Source organism: Pararge aegeria, chromosome 1 (genome assembly GCF_905163445.1).
Source record: "Pararge aegeria chromosome 1, ilParAegt1.1, whole genome shotgun sequence".
Classification (NCBI taxonomy): Eukaryota; Metazoa; Arthropoda; class Insecta; order Lepidoptera; family Nymphalidae; genus Pararge; species Pararge aegeria.
The window spans coordinates 4,790,003-4,809,059 of NC_053180.1; the positions used below are offsets into that span (position 1 = coordinate 4,790,003).

The window sequence follows — 19,057 nt, forward strand, 5'->3', positions numbered from 1 at the left end:
CGTTGGTCTCAATATACTGAAATCTAAAATTAACAAAAGTGGATATAAACACTACGGTGATGAACTTATGAAAATAGGTCTCCTCTTAAATCAAGATTTAAACTAATCTGTAATCTGTATCTACTTCAATTGCAACTGGCAACTAAATACTACCTAAGTCAAGTGCAAGTCAATTGTCAAATAATCAGTTGTCAAATGTGTTCAAAATTTTTATATGTATTTGATTTTGAATTTTTTTTGTTTTCGAAATGTAAAAATAACTAATATTTAATTTTACACAATGTAAATAGTGCTACTGGATACATTACCGTATCTTTTAAACCCTTTAATGATAACAAAGTTATAGTGTTTGTAACATGCCAAAGCATTATCCCGCAACCAAAAAATGGAAGCTCTTTTTGTTTTCAAAGAATATCTAAACTTGCAGAAACCGCAACAGATAATGCTTTAATTAATCATGTTGTAAGATATGAGTGAGAGTTATAACAGAATGTTGCTACGGCGTAGATTTTGTAAACGAGTTGTGCTTCTGCTAACCGCCTTTGCTGTATCGTTTTATGCTTCAGTTTTACTATTCGGAGGCCTTAAAGGGCCTCAGGTGATGCGGCTCACAGATCTGCATCGTTGCCCAGCTTGTTACGGCGTAACAGTATGCCCAGAGCTTTACTCAAATCAAATAACATTAGACTCAAGCCATTGGAATATGTTTAATGCTAAGAACATCTACTATGGTTACACAAAATCGAATAGGAGGGTAGTTTTAAAAAAGCTAGCACATAATTGGGAACTGAAAGAGTTTGATGACAATCTTTGCAACAACTGGCGCTTAAAACTTGATTGTAAGTCTATACAATTGCTCAACATGACAAATATTGATGAAAAGTTGCTAAAAATAGTTGAGTTTAATCTCACATGGCCAGATACTGAACCAAGAAAGGGGCTTGTGATGTGCCCATATGCATACAGTTTGTATGATTTCATTCAGTCCTTCTTAAACAATAAACGAGAGGGTTATAAATCAGAACTGATAAATATTTGGACGATGTTAAGTATTAATCCTGAACCAATTATTTTACAGGTATTTTATATAATATTTTGATTTTATATTAGAATATATTTTTTTCTATTCTAGTATCCTATGTCTCCAGGCAAAAGATTCTAGGTTTGGTTCCAAGTATTCCTACAGATTCTTAGATGTTGATTTTTACTTAGTAATTAAGATCCTAGCGTAAGATAAATATCTATTTGCTCAATTGTGGGAAATTTAATGTAAATGTGGAAGGTGGTGCCATAGTACTTGTCACTAAGGTTCATTCCCGAAAATAATCAACTTTAATTATAATTTGAAATAATTCATTTATTTTAGGTGATACCTAAGTCTAAAGGTTGGCCAGTACCACCATTTGGAGGAGTCTGCGGTCGTCTGGAAGTTGTTGGGCATGAAGGAGAGCCCTTATCAGCATTGCTAGATGTAGCTTGGCATAGAAAGTTGAAGTACGCACAGAATATATTAGATGCTGCTATGGACTTCACTTTTAAACATGATAGGTAAATTAGATTTTAGTTGGTGTTATTTTAATTGATTTTTACATGTCAGTATTATAATATTTTATTGTCAAGTAAGTAGTTTTGTTATTTAAAATGTAACAATAAAACTTAAAGCCAATTTAGCTGCTCAACATAATCTCCTTTACTATACAAGTCATGGCAAAAATAATTATTGCTCTGAAAGGGTGGCAAAGCACTGATGTGTAATATCTTGAAAAATATTTGGCTCTACAATCAATGGCTCTATTGTCTCACCACACCAAACAGGATAATTATGTAATCTGTATTTAGGTATGCCTATGTGTGGTAGAGTCATTACAAACAGACAGACTTCACGTTTCAAAAGTGCTTAGAGTAAGCCTACTGAACCACATTCAGACATTTAGACCATTCCTCATTGTCATAGAACAAGGAAGCACAAGATTAGTAACTTAGGAGAATCCTACTGATCCTAATGCAAGCCTTGTGTTCCACATAAAACTTTTTCATCTATTGTGATCTCTTCTATGTATAGTCTCCAACCAAGACTGGTACCTCACTTAGCCAGGAAATGTGTTGGCTACAAGTTCTTTAGCCTATTCCTTATATATACCTTTCTATTTTTGCCTTAATATATACTTATGCAGGAATTTAATTTTATTGTGCATTCTAATTATCTTCTTTCAGATTTCGTTTCTATCTTATGGATTGGTCATTAGACAACATTGTTGCTAATGAAAAAGACGAAATTACCTTTGTTGATTTGGAAGACTTGGTGGTGCTGGATAAGCATATATCCCCAAAGAAAGATTTACCTGATTGGTATAAAAGGTACAGTAGAGAGGTCATGGGACCAGGTTTTACATTCTCTATAGAAAACATGTGTCGACATCATCTAAGTGACCATAATCTTTGGGCTGCATGTTATGTTTTAGCTGGAGATGAAAGTCCCTTGTTGTACCCAATACCAAAAGATGTTAATTCAACTAGGCCACACTTTGATAGACTATTAAGTACATGTTTGAATGGAGAGGACAGATTTCTTGCAGTAAGCAAACTACAACAAGTCATTGAAGAAATGTTGTCAGATCAAAAGATAGTAGGATTTGGTGCTGTAAGGTGATAATAAATTTTCATAGTGAAGCCCTGCCTATTTAAAATTATTTTATCTGTGATAATTTTTGGTCTGTGTGCAAATCGGTGGTTAAAGTTATTTTTAATCTGTTTGATAAGTTATATTCCTTTTGTGATATCATGACTTATTGTATTGTTTATTTTTTGGTAATTAAATATAATTTATTTAAATAGTTTACCGAATAAACCTTTTACATAAATTTTTGTTTTATTTTTATTAAATTAACTGAAGGTTAGCCCTTTTTGGAAGTTCTTTATGTTTATTTGAATACCATTTTAATAAATAATTATGATTATCGTAGAATGGAGGTAGAATTTTTTAATGACTAGGTTTAAAATTAAAAAATATACATGATTATTTAGTCGTTTAGCTTGAACAATTCATAAATGGCACAGAAACAGGACCTAATAAAGGTCCTGAATGAGCTCATCGAAAAAGAAACAAAATGGTTATTTTTTAATAATCTACCATTCAACTATCGATTCCCAGTTCCACGAATATAACAATCGATAGTTTAAAAACAATTATAAACTACCTCATCCCTAATGAATGGTTGTAAATTATCGTCGTTTTTACGTAGTTGGTACAATCCTTAAAAAAATTAATTTATAATTTCAATATTACCTCTTCCCGAGTGAGCATATATATATATAGTAAAATAGTTAATCAATCCTCGTAAGTGGTACCTAAAGTTTTTAGAGACAGAGATTTTTGTTTCAAACCGAAGGCAGTAATAAATTGAGAGATAAATAAAATATTATTACCCAGTTTCAAGCACTGTCATCGTCACTTAGTCATCAGGTTAAATGTTTCAATCACGAGTGCCCTAGTTAAAAATAATAATCGATTCAGCTCTGCGTAGTAAGTAACGTAGATTATATCCTCAATCGTGTTATTCGTCCGTCCATTGACATTTGTGAGGTGTCAAAAAAGTAAATAGCAACCAACTAAAAATCGAGCACTGAAAAAAATCGCGAAGTGATGGTGTAGGATTTTAGACAGTGGAATACTGATTTTAATAATTTTAGGTCGAAGGTGATAGTAGTGAATGAGAAATGAGTGGCTCTGAATCTGATGATGAAAACATAACTCGTTATGGCACACCCCTTGATCCTTTTGAAGAAGGTAACCAAACACTGACCGAAACATTTATGCCGACGAAATATTTGACGACAATTTATAAATTAAATGCATACGATGGCTACTGATTTAACTGCGAGGATTGTTGACTGTGATATTTTAAAAATCGGTCGGTTTGTCGGTTAGCAGGATCATTAGACTTAAATCGTGAACTTTTTAAAGTAAATGCGATAAATTTACTATTCATTATTATTATAAGTATCTTTTAAGAAGATTTATGGTTTGGTTTTAAAAAAATCGGATTTAGTTACACATGTATAAGATATATTTTAACTATAAATTGTACCCTTAGATGCTGCTTTCCGAAGTAAATAGATAAATAAATATATTACAATACACACTTGGCACATTGTAAGTGTAGCTTGAGTTACGGGTATTATAGGAATAATATATGTAAATATTTATAATATACAGATAAACACCCAGTCAATGAAATACATTCATGTTCAACACATAAACATTTTCCAGTTTTGGGAATCAGGGCTTGGAAACTGGAGATAATTTCAAACCAGTTGCGGTCATTAACCACAGTATTGGAATCATTTCTGTTGGCGTTGGTTTTGTTATTTTAACCGGTTGAACATAGAAAATGGTTCTTATTCAATTTCACTCAATTGATTTAAATGAACCGGTTTTAGAAAACTTAATTTCAATTCTTTTTGTGACTTGCTGCACACCCACTACTATGATGAGTAAGAGTAATCTGAACCGGCAGGAGAATACAATGGTCATAAGTTATTCCACACAAATGTTTTTCTTAAATTGATTGCTTTTTCTTTGAAATTAACAAAATTTGTTGTCATATTACGAGTAACTTAGTAATTTTCATTCCTAAATTTAAGGTTTTTCTATTTAAACATCTGGATTTATAAGAATCAACACCAATGTATTTAAAAAGATGTATAATTTATATCATTTTTGTTCTATCCAACAAAGTAGCAATCACACTTGTCATTAAGTAGGCTAGGTATTTGTCAAAGCTACTAGTGCTTCTTGCACAAACAGTTAATTAAGGTTTAAAACTTTATGAAATAGTTTGCTCAATTAGAATGGTAACCTATAGCATTTCAGTTTCATTCAATCATTTAAATGGTAAAACAAACCGGTTATTAACCATAATTTTCCAATAAATTGAAACCGGTTCTGAGCCTTCTTCTTGGGAATCAAACCCACAGCCTTAGACTCAGAAAGCATGGTCAATGCCTACTACAAAAACACACTGACGAGTAAGTGATTAGTACTTTTAAATAAGGCAAATGTACATAAAATACACATTGTTGGATCTGAGAGGGTTGAAAAAGCAAAACAAAATTGTGAAACATTAATACAGTTTATTAGGATAAAACCATTTTTATTACATAACATCCCTTAACAGCCTCACAGTTAAATCAGTATTTCTCATCTATACTCGTAATAGTTTTCATATAAATCTGTGAATCATTGTCTCATCACATCAGCGGAAACGTTTCTAAATCCATTTTAAGTTAATGTTACAGAGTCTTAATAATTGAAACCGATCTTTGGTCATGATCAGTGCTCAGAACCTAATTTTTTTTATTGTTAACAGATGAAGTACCCTCAAAGAGAAAGTTCCAGCAGCAACCAGATCAATATGCAGTGGATGCAAACGGACGGCGCCGGTTTCATGGAGCCTTCACTGGAGGATTTTCAGCTGGGTTTGGAAATACAGTTGGCACACCAGAAGGATGGGCCCCTAGTAGCTTCAAAAGCTCTCGATTGGAGAAGGCACAGGCTTCTGTGAGTATGTCTTTAATTATATAATATAGTTGCAGTCAGTGAGAAATGAGAACATTAGGTTTTATATAATATGTAATAAATACATATGCTATTGCTCGCGACTTCGTCTGCGTTTGATTTTTTTATGTGGCATTAAATTTAGTTGTAGTTCTAAAAAATTTTAAAGTATTCAGTATCGCTAAGCCTTAAATGAGGGGTTTGCTGCTGTCCGCTGAGGAGTTCTGTCCTCTATCTCCAACCACATTCATCAGATCTACACAAAGTTTAGGCAAAATTAAACAAAAATTCAAAATTCAAAATTCATTTATTTCAAGTAGGCCTAATACTGTCAAGTCTGTCCATGTGTAGTGACTCTACCACCGGTTCGGAAGGCAGATTTTACCAAAAAGAAGCTGGCAAGAAACTCAGCAGTTGCTCTTTTCCAACATCAAAAATTTATATTTTACATTTTAACATTCATTTTTCTATCTTGTGAGAGATTAAAGCGGAGCCGGATGCTTCCAAGCAACCTTGTCATTAAGAAACTCATCAATTGTATAATAACCTCGCTGTAATAAATGCGTTTTAACACATTCTTTAAACGTGTGCATTGGTAGGTCCAAAATTACCTAACACATATTATAACCTCTATAGCACAGTAATAATTATTTAAATTATAATACTTCTAACACTTCCAAGAATATGTGTACAGAGTTTCATGAGGATTGGTTAAGTAGTTTTTGCGTGAAAGCGTAACAAACAAGCTTACATTGACATTTATAATATTAGTAGGTATAATAGGTAGCCATTACAGGGCTAGACTGTAATTGTTTCATCACTGTTTGAACCATTTGTTCATTTGAAGTGGTCACCAGAGTTTCTACTAGAGGTGAGGCTGGCAATTTGGTAGTATATCTGGTACTAGCCTCCCATCCCTTAAGAAATGTTGTGAAAAGCAGACAGTTAAAAATATTCTTTCCTTACAAGATTTATGTAACACTCACGTTAAAATATGGTCTAGCCTGGTTTTTGATAAGAATTCCTTGGGCCCTAGATATAGTGGGTAAAGTCTTTGGATAATCCTTACTAATATTATTGTGTATGTGTTTGTTTTTTTGTCCTTTCTTCACACTCTAATTAAGCAACCAAGCAACAAGATTGTTGTAATAGATTTAGTTAAAGGGACGGTAAGTAATATAGGCTGCTTTTATCCCAAGAAAACAAACGGTTGTAAAACCGTAATAAACGCGGGAAACCGCGGGCAACAGCTACTAGTATTCCATATATCAAGAATGGAGTAGATTTTCTTATAAGAATACCCTGTGGAGTGTAGGTAAAGTATTACAGGTAAAACCAATGCAATTGTAACGTCTGCAGAACCAAAAACCAGAAGACTTCATGGATGACGAAGATCGCTCCGAGTTTGGTATCGCGCCGCGGCACATGCAGACTAACCAGGAGTTTTCTGGGCAGAAGAGGTCAAGGCCACTACGTTTCCACGATGGGCCTATTCCAGGTAAACTACCTTCGACATATAAACTATCCGCCTTTACGAAGAAATTGATTTTTGAAGACCCTTTCATCATATAATATCAACCGATTTACGTCCACTGCTAAACATAGGTCTTTTGTAGCGAGTTCCAAATACTAATGAATTCCATTTCAGCACCTTCGGACCCCAACGCTCCTCGGTTTTCCGAGCTATGTGCCCCGCCCATTGCCACTTCAGCTTCGTTATGTCCTCTGGTTTTTCTACAGATCTCCTCCTTCCTTATTTGATTACTCCGAGCATAGATTACTTTTTACATATCCGACCCATAATCAGCGGCCAGGTTTTAAACTGTATGAGAAAAAGCCTATTATAATATTAAGGATTATTTAAACGATAAAAAAGCTTGGGTGTGAATTGCTCTAGCTTCATAGCTTAATTTAATTTTACTAGAAAATGGTGATAACAAAAAAATAAATTTACCCGGCTAAGTTTGTTGTGGGCTCTTCTTAGACCAGGGCGCGTTTGGAACCCTCGTAGCTTTAGATTTAAGTTTGCGAACGAAGTGATCACCATCCCGTTACAATTATGTAAAAAAATATGTATGAACGCTTCATAAGTGCCTGTGATAGGCCTACATGAATAAAGAAATTTTGAATTTGAATATTTAAAGATTAAATCATATAAACAGTATTATTTTAAAAAACAGTGATTGCAGTAGCTTTTCTGCTCGGATATGTAATTGATCTGCGTTATTATATTTTACTGTAACAATAAAGTGTCACTTTAGAAGAAATTTGGATTATATATACTAATATAAAGAGGAAAGATTGGTCGGTTTGCTTATTTGTTATCGTAAAGTGTAAAATGCAGAACTCAATCTCATAATTCTTTTATCATTAGAAAGCTATTTCATCTATAAGTTACCATAGGATTTATTTAATGTCAAAAATAATAAGATTTCAGTTTATAATAATGGTAAGCCAGAAGAAAAATCGTTCGCGTAAACAAAATTGCCTGCCATTCTGTATCCTCATTTATATACCTATACGCGTAAAGTAAAGTAAACACATCGCATCTTAAATATAGGTATATATTTTATAAATAACTATTTCTGACCAATCCCACTTCTCATATCGGGACCGTGTAATCTGACCTTCAATACCAATTTTGTATGAACAGGTGAACCAGTCCTTGAACAATTAGTAAGAGCGGTGCACGAAACCGCCGCGGTTAAGATGTTACGTAAAATGGGCTGGAAGGAAGGTCAGGGTGTTGGAGACAGGGTCACTCGCACTGAGAAAAAGAAGAATAAAGACCAGCACAAAGTGTACGGGTGTTTTATGCCGCCTGAGATGAAGCAGGTTCTTTATTTTTTATTCTTAAAATTCATAATTAATTTACTACAGGAAGTCTGTCTCTTTGTAGTAGCTCTACAGACGGTTTGGAAGGCAGAACTACAAAAAAGACGGCAACAAGCTCAGCAATTGCTCTTTTGGAACATCAACAATTTGCATTTGACATTATGACATTAATTTTTCTATATATTTTTTTTATTCTACTACAAGTAAGCCCTTGACTGCAATCTCACCTGGTGGTAAGTGATGATGCAATCTAAGATGGTAGCGGGCTAAACAGTTAGGGAGTATAGTAGTTATATCCTTTATCGGTTTCTATGCGACATCGCACCCGAAACACTAAATCGTTTAGTGTTAATAGGTAACTAGCAACGGCCGAAGCCTCCCACCAGACCAGACCAGAGAAAATTCAGAAATTATTAATTCCCAAATGGCCCTTGCCCGGAATCGAACTCGGGACCTCCTACTTAAATTCACAGCACTCACCGTTGCGACAGGGAGGTCGTCAAAATAAATAAATAATAATACAAAATAAGATCACCATTTTCTCCTAATATTTTATGAGTATTACGCAATGAAGATGTTCAGACAGATAAATAAATAAATAAAGAAATTGTTTGCAAAATGTTTAATTTTTTTCTAGGAATCCACACCGCCCTCTGAAAACTCCGATTCGGAAGACTCTGAATTCGAGTACGAAACGCTATTCGCTCCAGACGATTATGAACCTTATATACTACAGAAGAAGAGCGATCGGTTCGGTTTGGGTTATAAGGCACTGAGTCGACATTCTGTATTGGGCAATTTAGATGGCGGCGAGAGAAGTCATTTGGTTATGAAAGATAAAGGGAAAAAAGTTAGTTCATTTATAATTAAGAACAGATGTTTGTAAACCGTATTTTCTATTAACTAATTGTATCCATTTAAAAGCCCTTAAAGATTCTTGTTTAAAAAATACACTTTTGTTGAAAATGCAACTAAAAAATAGAAAATAAAATTTAATAAGTTCGGATTAAGAATAGTGTAAATAAGAAATAAATGTATATTATTGGAAGCGAAAGGTACATAGTGTCAATAGTTATAGACATTTTATTGACAGATATAGAAAGAGTAAGTCTCTGGAAGTGCACGCATACGTAGTTTGCGAACTAGCTCTATCTCACTTACTCTCATGCAAAGGATGCGGAAAGAAATTGATGAATCCTGGCGAATGTAATCAGCTTAATCGGATAAGTCAATCGAATTATTGCATGGTCATCGGTCCTTGACAGCTGTGCAAAATTTGAATTAAATGTGATCGTTCAAATTAACAGAAATACGAGCACAAAAGGGTCGGTTACGTAAGAACACACACAACATTTTATTAAAAAGCAACCTGTGTAAAATTAAAGTACTGTCAAAATAGATCCAGCCATTTCGGAGTTAAGCAAGAATGAACAGGCATACGTTTTAAAATCGTTTTGTTTATCAGTACCTACCGTATTAATACCGGATACAAATTTGGATTTGGAAAAATGACCTAAATAACGGATACATTTATTATTTGTATGTATCGATACTATATATTTTGTTAATTAAAACATAAAATAAATTAACTTTGATCAGGTGTTAATCGTAGGGTTGCCACACCAAAAATCGCTTTTTTATCAGTACCGTATGACGGTATGATATAACAAACAGATTATTAAATTTTATTTATTTGCATGTATTATATTATATTTTTGCCAGGTATCAATCCGTGGTCAGGCGTTCGGCGTTGGTGCTTTTGAAGTGGACGACGATGATATATACGCTTCTCAGGACATGACACATTACGATTTCGCTTTAGGGAACCCAATTGAGAAGGATAAACCGAAAAAAAAGACGGAGAAAAGTGTTAATGTAAGTAATTTTTTGCCTTCAAATCTAAGTTAATCTTAACAGCGTTGAATAGTTGTTATTTATGCAACTGTTTTGTAATAACGGGTAAACACGAATGTGGGTTTCAACATAGTCACACTATCAACCCATTACCGGTCCACTTCAGGGCACGGGTCTCCTCCCACAGTGCGAATGGGTTAAGTCCACCACGCTGGTCCAGTGCGGATTGGTGGACTCCACACACCTTTTGAGAACATTGTAGAGAACTCTCACGACTAAGTGTCATACCAATGCAGGCAAGCTTTCTCCATTTAAAATGACACAATCATATAACGAGAACTTTAATAATACATTTTTTCGACGCGAGTAGGCGCCTTTAAGAAGTTGGTCATAGATCGTTTAAAATAGTCTTAAAATTAAATTTATATACTAGTATTCCGGGTGATAATCAATTACTGTTACAGACAAAGTTTTGCGATCACAATCTATCTATCTATCTATATATATAAAAGAGAAAGTGTGTGGGTATGTTCCGTATAGGCTCCGAAACGGCTGGACCGATTTCAATGAAACTTTCGGGGAATCTCCGGAGTGATCTGGCGAGTAATCCTGTAAAGTTTGGTGACGATCGGAGCACTCCTATTTTTTAACTGTCAAATACAGCTTTTATTAAAAATTTAATGATGTACGTTTATTGTTTAAATAAAATAAAGCAAAATCTAGCCCGGCGAAGCGGGCTGGGTACCCTAGTATATAAATAAATAATTATAAGATTACCTTCAAACTTTTTTTTTTGTTTGGATTTTTGTAGAAATTATTGCAACAATAATGTTTTATTGGGTTTTATATTATTATTTTATTTTACTTAACAAATATTTCTTCTAATATGTGGTTTACGCAGTTGACGCCGCAATGAGTAATTAGTTGTGCTATGTATACCATTGTGTAATGTGATACTGTGTTGTTGTTTGTGAACCCAAATAAATAAATAAAGGCACGCTGGTTTCCTCACGATGTTTTCCTTCACCGTTGATGCTAGATGATATTTTAATTGCATGAATGTGCTTTTAGTATTTCATGTAGTAACTAAATAGTATCACATTAGCATTGATACCTAATTAGTCAGTTGCAAACGAGAGAAGAGCTTACAGCTAACATTAAAACGGCCAGACCTGGCAGCCTAATATCGTGCATGAAATGAAAAATTTATTTGAAATTTTTAATGTGCTGAAAAAAAACTCTATTATGTACTAAGAGTGATTGTTGTACTCAATATTGGTTAAACATCTAGTTTTACGTGCCTAGAATAGCATATATATGGCATAGTAGGTCGCTGATATGGGACTCTCGTAGTGGTTCTTAGTTTGGGTATACCCTCTTTAGAGATACACACCACACAAGCTCCGTCCCACATAACCTCCGTCCTGCCCAAGGGTCGGAGGTAGCAATAAAGCTTTTCCACCACGCCAAAAAAAGGGGCAATTTGAGAATTTGTTATTTTTGAATTTTCTCTGCTCTGGTCTGGTGGGAGGCTTCGGCTGTGGCTGTGGTTACCACAGTTCTGGCATCGTACCGCTAAGCGATTTAGCGTTCCGGTACGATGTCGCGTTGAAATCGTTAGGAGTATGTGTTTATTATATCTGCCATAATCCCTAACAGGTTAGCCCGCTATCATCTTACAATGTCACACCAGACAACCTGTGCGACTATACACACATCGCAACTTGTGATATGGGTACTAAGATGACTATTGAATATTTTAATAAATAATATACATAAATACTTAGAACATACATATAAACACCCAGACACTGAAAAACATTCATGCTCATTACTCAAACACTTTCCAGTTGTGGGAATCGAACCCACGGCCTTGGACACAGAAAGCAGGATCGCTGCAAACTGCGCCAATCGGCCGTCAATACATTACTTTCATCCTGCTCCTAGTTTTAGCTGTAGTAAAGGATGGCACTACTTTGTCGGGTTGTAAGTTAAAATAATGCGATTATTTTGCATGAAAGGTGATAGAAGGCTTCGTCAAAGCAACGAAGCCGATGCCCACCGTGACGTCATACCCAGCCCCCGCACTGCCCCGGGACTTCACCCCTATCCCCGCTGGGACCAGGCGCTCAAGATTCGAACCCACCACCGCACCGCAAAGAGATCAGGGTGAGAATATATATTTTTTTAAGTCTCGAGTACCAACCTGGAGACAGAAACACTAACGCATGTGTTAAATTAAATTATTTTTCTTTTGAAAAAGGAAGAGGATCTAAACTCTGAGCGCCATACAACATATTGATAAACTTGGCATACCTATAGGACTGTAGGTATGTCTGATGTGCTATTTCAAACGGTTTGCAGTGGCAGTGATCCGCATATTTAAATATTATGTATTAATTATTAATATGGTGTATTATTAATATATATTTTCTTTAAAATATATATATATTTATTTTTTGTAAATTTAGATGGAATAAATAAAGCTTTATTATTATTCTATAGTAATAATGTATTTAAATTACAAAAAATATGATCCTTGATGCCTGAAATAAAAATTAATATTATTGTTATATTATTACAACGACGAATGGAATGGCGACCCCGCACAGGTAAACGCAGCGTTGGGCTGCACCCAACGAGCTGGACAGACGACATCAAACGAGTCGCTGGGAGCCGCTGGAAACAAGTGGCCTTGGACCGTGGATTTTGGAACTCGCTAAAAAGACCTATGACCAGCTGTGGACTTCAATCGGTTGAAGTTATGATGATGATGGAGGCTCATAACGACGGAATAGTGTCTTGCTCTGACATTTGAAAGGTTTAACAACAGTTTTAAAGCGTGAAAAAACATCTCTTAATTATAACGACTTTGTAATATGTTATTAAACATGGCATAAAGTCGAAATAGATAAACAGTGTTATACGACACTCGAAAATTCTTCTTTCAAATTTTACTCTCTTTGGTTTCTTAATTTCTAACTCCTATGATAACGAAGGCCCAATGCCCAGCTGTGGGAAATTGCTGATGAGGATGGTGCTTAAGTTATATGAACATAGACTAATATTTACTCTTTTTGTCTCCAGGTCTTGGTCGACACGAGCTCACAGCCGAAGCCCGAGGTGCATTATTAGGAGAAGTCCCGCTACCCAAAACACCAGTCGTGCAGACAGACGCACCGACAAACGTACCAACGCAACAACAAGCAGAAATGTCGAGACTTCTGCAAAAGAATATCGCCTTCGTATCTCCCAATACAGAGACCTATGATACCAAATCAGCAGAGGACTTCATATCGATAAAGGTAATTCGACTAAAAATGTATTGAAATAGTATTTTTAGTTTTTTTTAGAAGTTATTGGGTGAATATAATGCGAACAGAATGAAATTAGAACGATCAAGTAATATAATGCGAACATAATGTCATTCGAACGATCAAATAATATAGTGCGAACAGAATGGAATTAGAACGATCAAGTAATATAATGCAAATAGAATGAAATAAGAACGATTAAGTAATATTATGCGAACTGAATGAAATCAAGTAATACGAGTAGAATGTAATTAGAGCTAGTTTTTCGAATAATTGTTAATTCAAATTAAGATTAATTTTTATTTATTTATATAAACTCTTTATTTGCTCACAAAAAAATATAGAAGAGAAATAAAAAAAAACACAGACAGAAGCAGTATACAAAAGGCGGCCTTATCGTTTCGAAGCGATCTTTTCCAGGCAACCAGATAAGGACAACAAAAGGATAACAGACTGCAGGTTGTGCATATTAAAAAAAATACGTACTAATAACTACATACTAATACTTGAACTGGTTTACACAAATAAAACAATACATAATATAATAAAAATAGAAAAAAAAAACTAATATACACTTTAACATATCATAAAACTGTAAATATTTACAGGATTCCGGTAAAGAATTGGTGGCTACGGTGTTCAAACCCTTCGCTAGTGATCCGCTCAAGCAAACGAGATACGAGACGTACTTGCGGGACAAGGAAAGCGTTATGTTAGACAGAGACAGAGACGCCGATAGACTGAGCGAGTGGGAGAAGAATCGGGAGATGGTGGAGTTTGAGCAGGCGGCGATTTTGTACAGGCCTCTAAGCGGAGCTATGGGGGACAGGTAAGAAACAGATAAACAATTTTAAAGTATTTATCTACAACCGAATACGAGATAGTGTAAACGATTAAAATGGTATAGTGCAAAGGACGAGACACGATAGTGGAAAAGTGAAAAACAGGATTATATGAATACAGGTCAATAACGTATATAATATCTAGTGCAAGAGAAAAAAAGGATTAAAACAAAAGTGGTAATCGCAAGGAACAAAACGGGATAGTTCGATGGACAAAAACAGGATAGTGCCGGGGATTAAAATGGGATGGAACAAGGGACAAAAGGCAAAAACCTAATATTGAAAGGGCCCCTTTATTTTTTAATTGTACACAAACTACTGCAGAATGTAAATTTTTGTATAAGTAAATAATTGTCATATACTGTATTAGTACCTTGCACCTTACAACAGTTCTATTAATAAATGAAACTGTAACGTAAGGTTTTTATATTAAAACTACATATATTTTTTGATTAATAAAAAGAAAGATATGTAAGTACAAAAGTAATTATTCGAACTTATTTATATTTCATAGATATCCGTCTGTGTCATTTGACTTGTCAATTGTCAGTCTTTAAAGCGCAAGTCACTGATAAAAATAATCTTCCTAATTTCTCTACTTCACTCAAATATAATGTTGCTTTCTAAAGTCAAATTCTTTTGCTCAAGGAAATGTGGAATTAGAAGAAAAAAAATTGTTAAAAGAACTGAAAGTAAGCCATATCCTTATGATGATTTGGTCAATGTACAAAAACTTTGAATTTGTCTTCAAGCTCGATACAAAATCACCCCATCTTCTTTAATTATAGATCATCATATTATGGACAGACATAAACCTACATTTTCCTGTTTATTTTAAACAGATCTACATTCCAGAGCATATTAATCAAATATAATGGTGCTTTCTAAAGTCAAATTCTTTTGCTCAAGGAAATGTGGAATTAGAAGAAAAAAAATTGTTAAAAGAACTGAAAGTAAGCCATATCCTTATGATGATTTGGTCAATGTACAAAAACTTTGAATTTGTCTTCAAGCTCGATACAAAATCACCCCATCTTCTTTAATTATAGATCATCATATTGTGGACAGACATAAACCTACATTTTCCTGTTTATTTTAATCTTACATAATACTGCTTCCTCTAGGTTTACGCACGCATCAGAACCGGACGAGGCGTTAAACCCGCTGTGTGCAGTCGCCAAAAGTTCCATCAACTACGGTCTAGCCACACCGGAGCAGATAGAGGCGGCTAAAATAGGCGCTTATGGTTCTATTACGCGTAAGGAAACAACATGGCGACCGGAAGCGATCGTTTGCAAACGTTTCAATGTACCGGAACTTGGTGGAACGAGGTAAATTGTCTAATGTCAAACATATTTTTATCTCTAGCCCTCTGGCAGGATATCACTATACCGCCAAAAAGCTTGATCGCTTGGCAGCATGCTTTTGTCGGTAAAGCTGTGAATAGCCACGGCCGAAAACTCCAGACCAGACTAGGTAAATTTCAGATTTTCAGAATTTTAATAAATTGCGCGAACTTCCCCGCCGTCCGTTTACCCCGGGACGTTCAACTTATAAGACCACTGCCATACCACAGATGATTTTTTTGATTTGGTTTCAGTACAGTTGCCGTAGAAATAAATGTATCATTTCACCTTGAAAGTTACACTTTTCGACAGCGAATTATGTTCATTTTGTTTTTACTGATATTGGTTCTTTTTGTTACAGAGTTGAACCAAAAAAAGATGGTAAACCGAACGTCTCATACTCCATATTCTCTTACTTAGAATCTTCTGTACATGACAAAGAAAGTTTTACTAAAGAACAGAGTAAATTCGGCGGATCTAAATCATTAAATTTTGAAAATAAAAAAGAAACAAATGTAAAAAACAATAAGGAAAAACACAATGAAGTTTTAAATATAGCAAAAGATGAAGTTACTACTATTCATATAAGCAAACCAGCAACTAGCCAAATGTATAATGTTGCTAATACAAGTGAAGTACCTCATAAAAGAATGACTGTTGTAGACTTATTTCTGAAGGAATCTGAAAAAGACATACAATATAAGCAACAAGGTGTTGAAGTAGCTGAAACCATAGAGAAGTTCGATAAAATCGACCTCTATAAAGCCATTTTTCTCAGCGATAGTGAAAATGAGGATTTAAATGATGAGAATAATACTTCAATTAATATTGATAACGATTTTACCGTCAAACCGAGGAATGTTGAACGTAATACCTCACCACCTAGAGGTATATTTGCTAATATTGATTTTGATGAAATCAATGCTTGGAGACGACCAGATAAAGACAGCGATATTACGAAAACTGTTGAGAATAACAATAAAACTAAAATTGATGAGACAAAAGAGAATAATTTAGATCATAAACTTAATGATACCAAAAAAGAAAAGACAGGAGAAATGGCGACAAACGAACCACAAGAAGAAATTTATGGCCCAAAAATACCTGAGAATCTTCAAAAACGATTAGAATCTGAAGCGATACCTGAGAAAGATGATTTTAGACCGATTTTTACAAAGAGAGGCAAACTGGAAGAAGATTCGTCGTCAAGTTCAGACTCTTGGGTCGAAGTCAAAGCCAAATCGAAGAAAGAAAAGAAAAAGAAAAGCAAGAAGCACAAATCGAAACACAAGAAAGCCAAATCGAAACATAAGAAAAAAACACATTAGGAATTGAGTAAACTATATTTGATTAGGTTAAATTATTTATTAGGTTAATTTTGTAATTAATGTATTGTAGAGAAAATAATAAATACTGTGCCACATTTAATATACTTTGTTGTTTATTTTATGGATGTGATGGTCATCTAGAAGAACAAGAGTTACCGACATAGCTCAACGAATCGCGAAGCTGAAGTGGCAAAAGGTGGGGCACATAGCTAGGACCGCTAGACGTCGGGGTCCCAAGACCTTGGTATTTGAAACTCTCTACATAAGTCCCTATGTCTTGCAGTAGACGTCAATTTGTCGACACCATCACGTTCATTATTTATTGGTTATTATTTTTTTAGTATATAACAATTTTTTTTAGCATATACCAAAAATAAGTTAACCAACATTACCCCGAGATCCCAACAAACAGGTATTGTAGTAGCTACTAACGGCTGTAAGCCCGCGAAAGTCAAACGATCCGCCCACGCACCAAAAAGTGTTTACAAACGAATATTACATCAGCGACATACGTAATCACGTTTTTATATTTACAAGCTTCACGCAAATCATGCGTAGTTATAAATATAGGTGAAATAAACAATTACACAACACGTCGAAAGTGTAGGTGTTGAGATCATTCCAAGGTTACTTATTCACGATGGCGGGAAACGGTATCCTGCGCGGAGTTTGGAAAAGTGTAACGAACTCTGTTATACGACTAGTAAAATAGCCATTGTTGTTATAAACCTACATTCTTCTTTGTTTGAAAATAGTAGACGAGCAGTCTGTGTGTACGTGATATCCAAATGAAACCTAGTAACTATAAAATTATTTACATACTTTGATCAAACCGCTAAAATGTAACAAAAATATTAACTTACATTCCAAATACTATTCATAACACAAATTTCTACGTGGATAAGAACGAGCAATGGATGTTGTATTCAATGTAGTAAAAATTCCATCAAGTGTTCAATAATTGTGATGCGAGAGAAGGAGAATATAATTGAAAGCTACACACGAAAGAAAAAGATAGTTACCAACTGTCAGAGGGCATGAGATAGAGCATATTTTATATGGCTATTTTGTACGTGTTAGAAAGAGATATCTAGAAAACAGTACAATAACATCAGATTTTCCCTTCGTGATTGGACGCATGCGTCATAACACTGTACAGGGCCGTACTGATATCGGATTTTAATTTGTTTTGCGTAAAGTACTTAAGTGACATTTGTTTCCAATGTGTTGAGTATGAATATGAGCTTAAGCACCAATGGCAACTTTGTGATACGTGCACCCATTAATAGACAAATTTGGGAAGACTTATGAACGCAAATTATTTCACAAAATTTTCATTGATAAACTGTGTATAAAAAGTGATAATTAAAGCAATTGACTTCTTAATTTGTATTCTCCTTTGTTGAAACTTTTTATATGTAATTTAATATGTAATTTTAGCACATTACGGCTTTTATATAGCCTTATTGTTGTCTGGGAATAAAACACAGACCAGTTAATGGAATACAAATAAAAAAGTACAAAGTTTAAATTGCCATTACAGACGGGTATTTTAAGAAATTCGATTAAAAGGCACTTTCTTCAAGCTGACAATTTGGATGGTGGGCTTTATTGATATGGTAGGTATAAACTTTGAAGAGTGAAGGTCGGTTCTAAAAATATGCCAAACAAGTTGGTCTTCAAGTTTGAATAAGACTTCTTGTACCGAACCGACAAAACGTGGAATAATGACAAGAAGAAGAAGCGGAGATAGTTATAAACTTTGTAACAATTTATATTAATTAAAATGTAAATAGTGCGGTGTAATGACGGTGCGGCAGATTAGAATACATTGCCACCATCCTCCTCCCGCTGGTGCCGTATGAGGCGACTAAGGAAATTAAAAAAAAACGAGCTCTAGCGTACTTCGTGCTACTACTAACTTTCACTGCGATCACCAACCCGTCGTCTGCCCAACATGGTTATTAGGGGCAACCAATTT

The 19,057-nt window shown here is 34.7% G+C and overlaps 2 protein-coding genes across 2 annotated transcripts; both read left to right on the plus strand.

Moving 5' to 3' along the window:
* The first annotated feature begins 198 nt into the window (after window positions 1-198).
* Window positions 199-2,793, plus strand: LOC120626294 (divergent protein kinase domain 2A). Its single transcript, XM_039893753.1, has 3 exons — window positions 199-1,078; window positions 1,367-1,548; window positions 2,215-2,793. Exons 1-3 carry the CDS (start codon window positions 470-472, stop codon window positions 2,648-2,650), a joined length of 1,227 nt encoding a protein of 408 aa, XP_039749687.1. The 5' UTR covers window positions 199-469; the 3' UTR covers window positions 2,651-2,793.
* Window positions 2,794-3,582: 789 nt separating this feature from the next.
* Window positions 3,583-17,183, plus strand: LOC120624988 (G patch domain-containing protein 1 homolog). Its single transcript, XM_039891882.1, has 11 exons — window positions 3,583-3,787; window positions 5,370-5,560; window positions 6,917-7,055; window positions 8,211-8,392; window positions 9,030-9,242; window positions 10,115-10,267; window positions 12,268-12,415; window positions 13,334-13,551; window positions 14,169-14,389; window positions 15,527-15,733; window positions 16,110-17,183. Exons 1-11 carry the CDS (start codon window positions 3,718-3,720, stop codon window positions 17,074-17,076), a joined length of 2,709 nt encoding a protein of 902 aa, XP_039747816.1. The 5' UTR covers window positions 3,583-3,717; the 3' UTR covers window positions 17,077-17,183.
* Window positions 17,184-19,057: the final 1,874 nt, after the last annotated feature.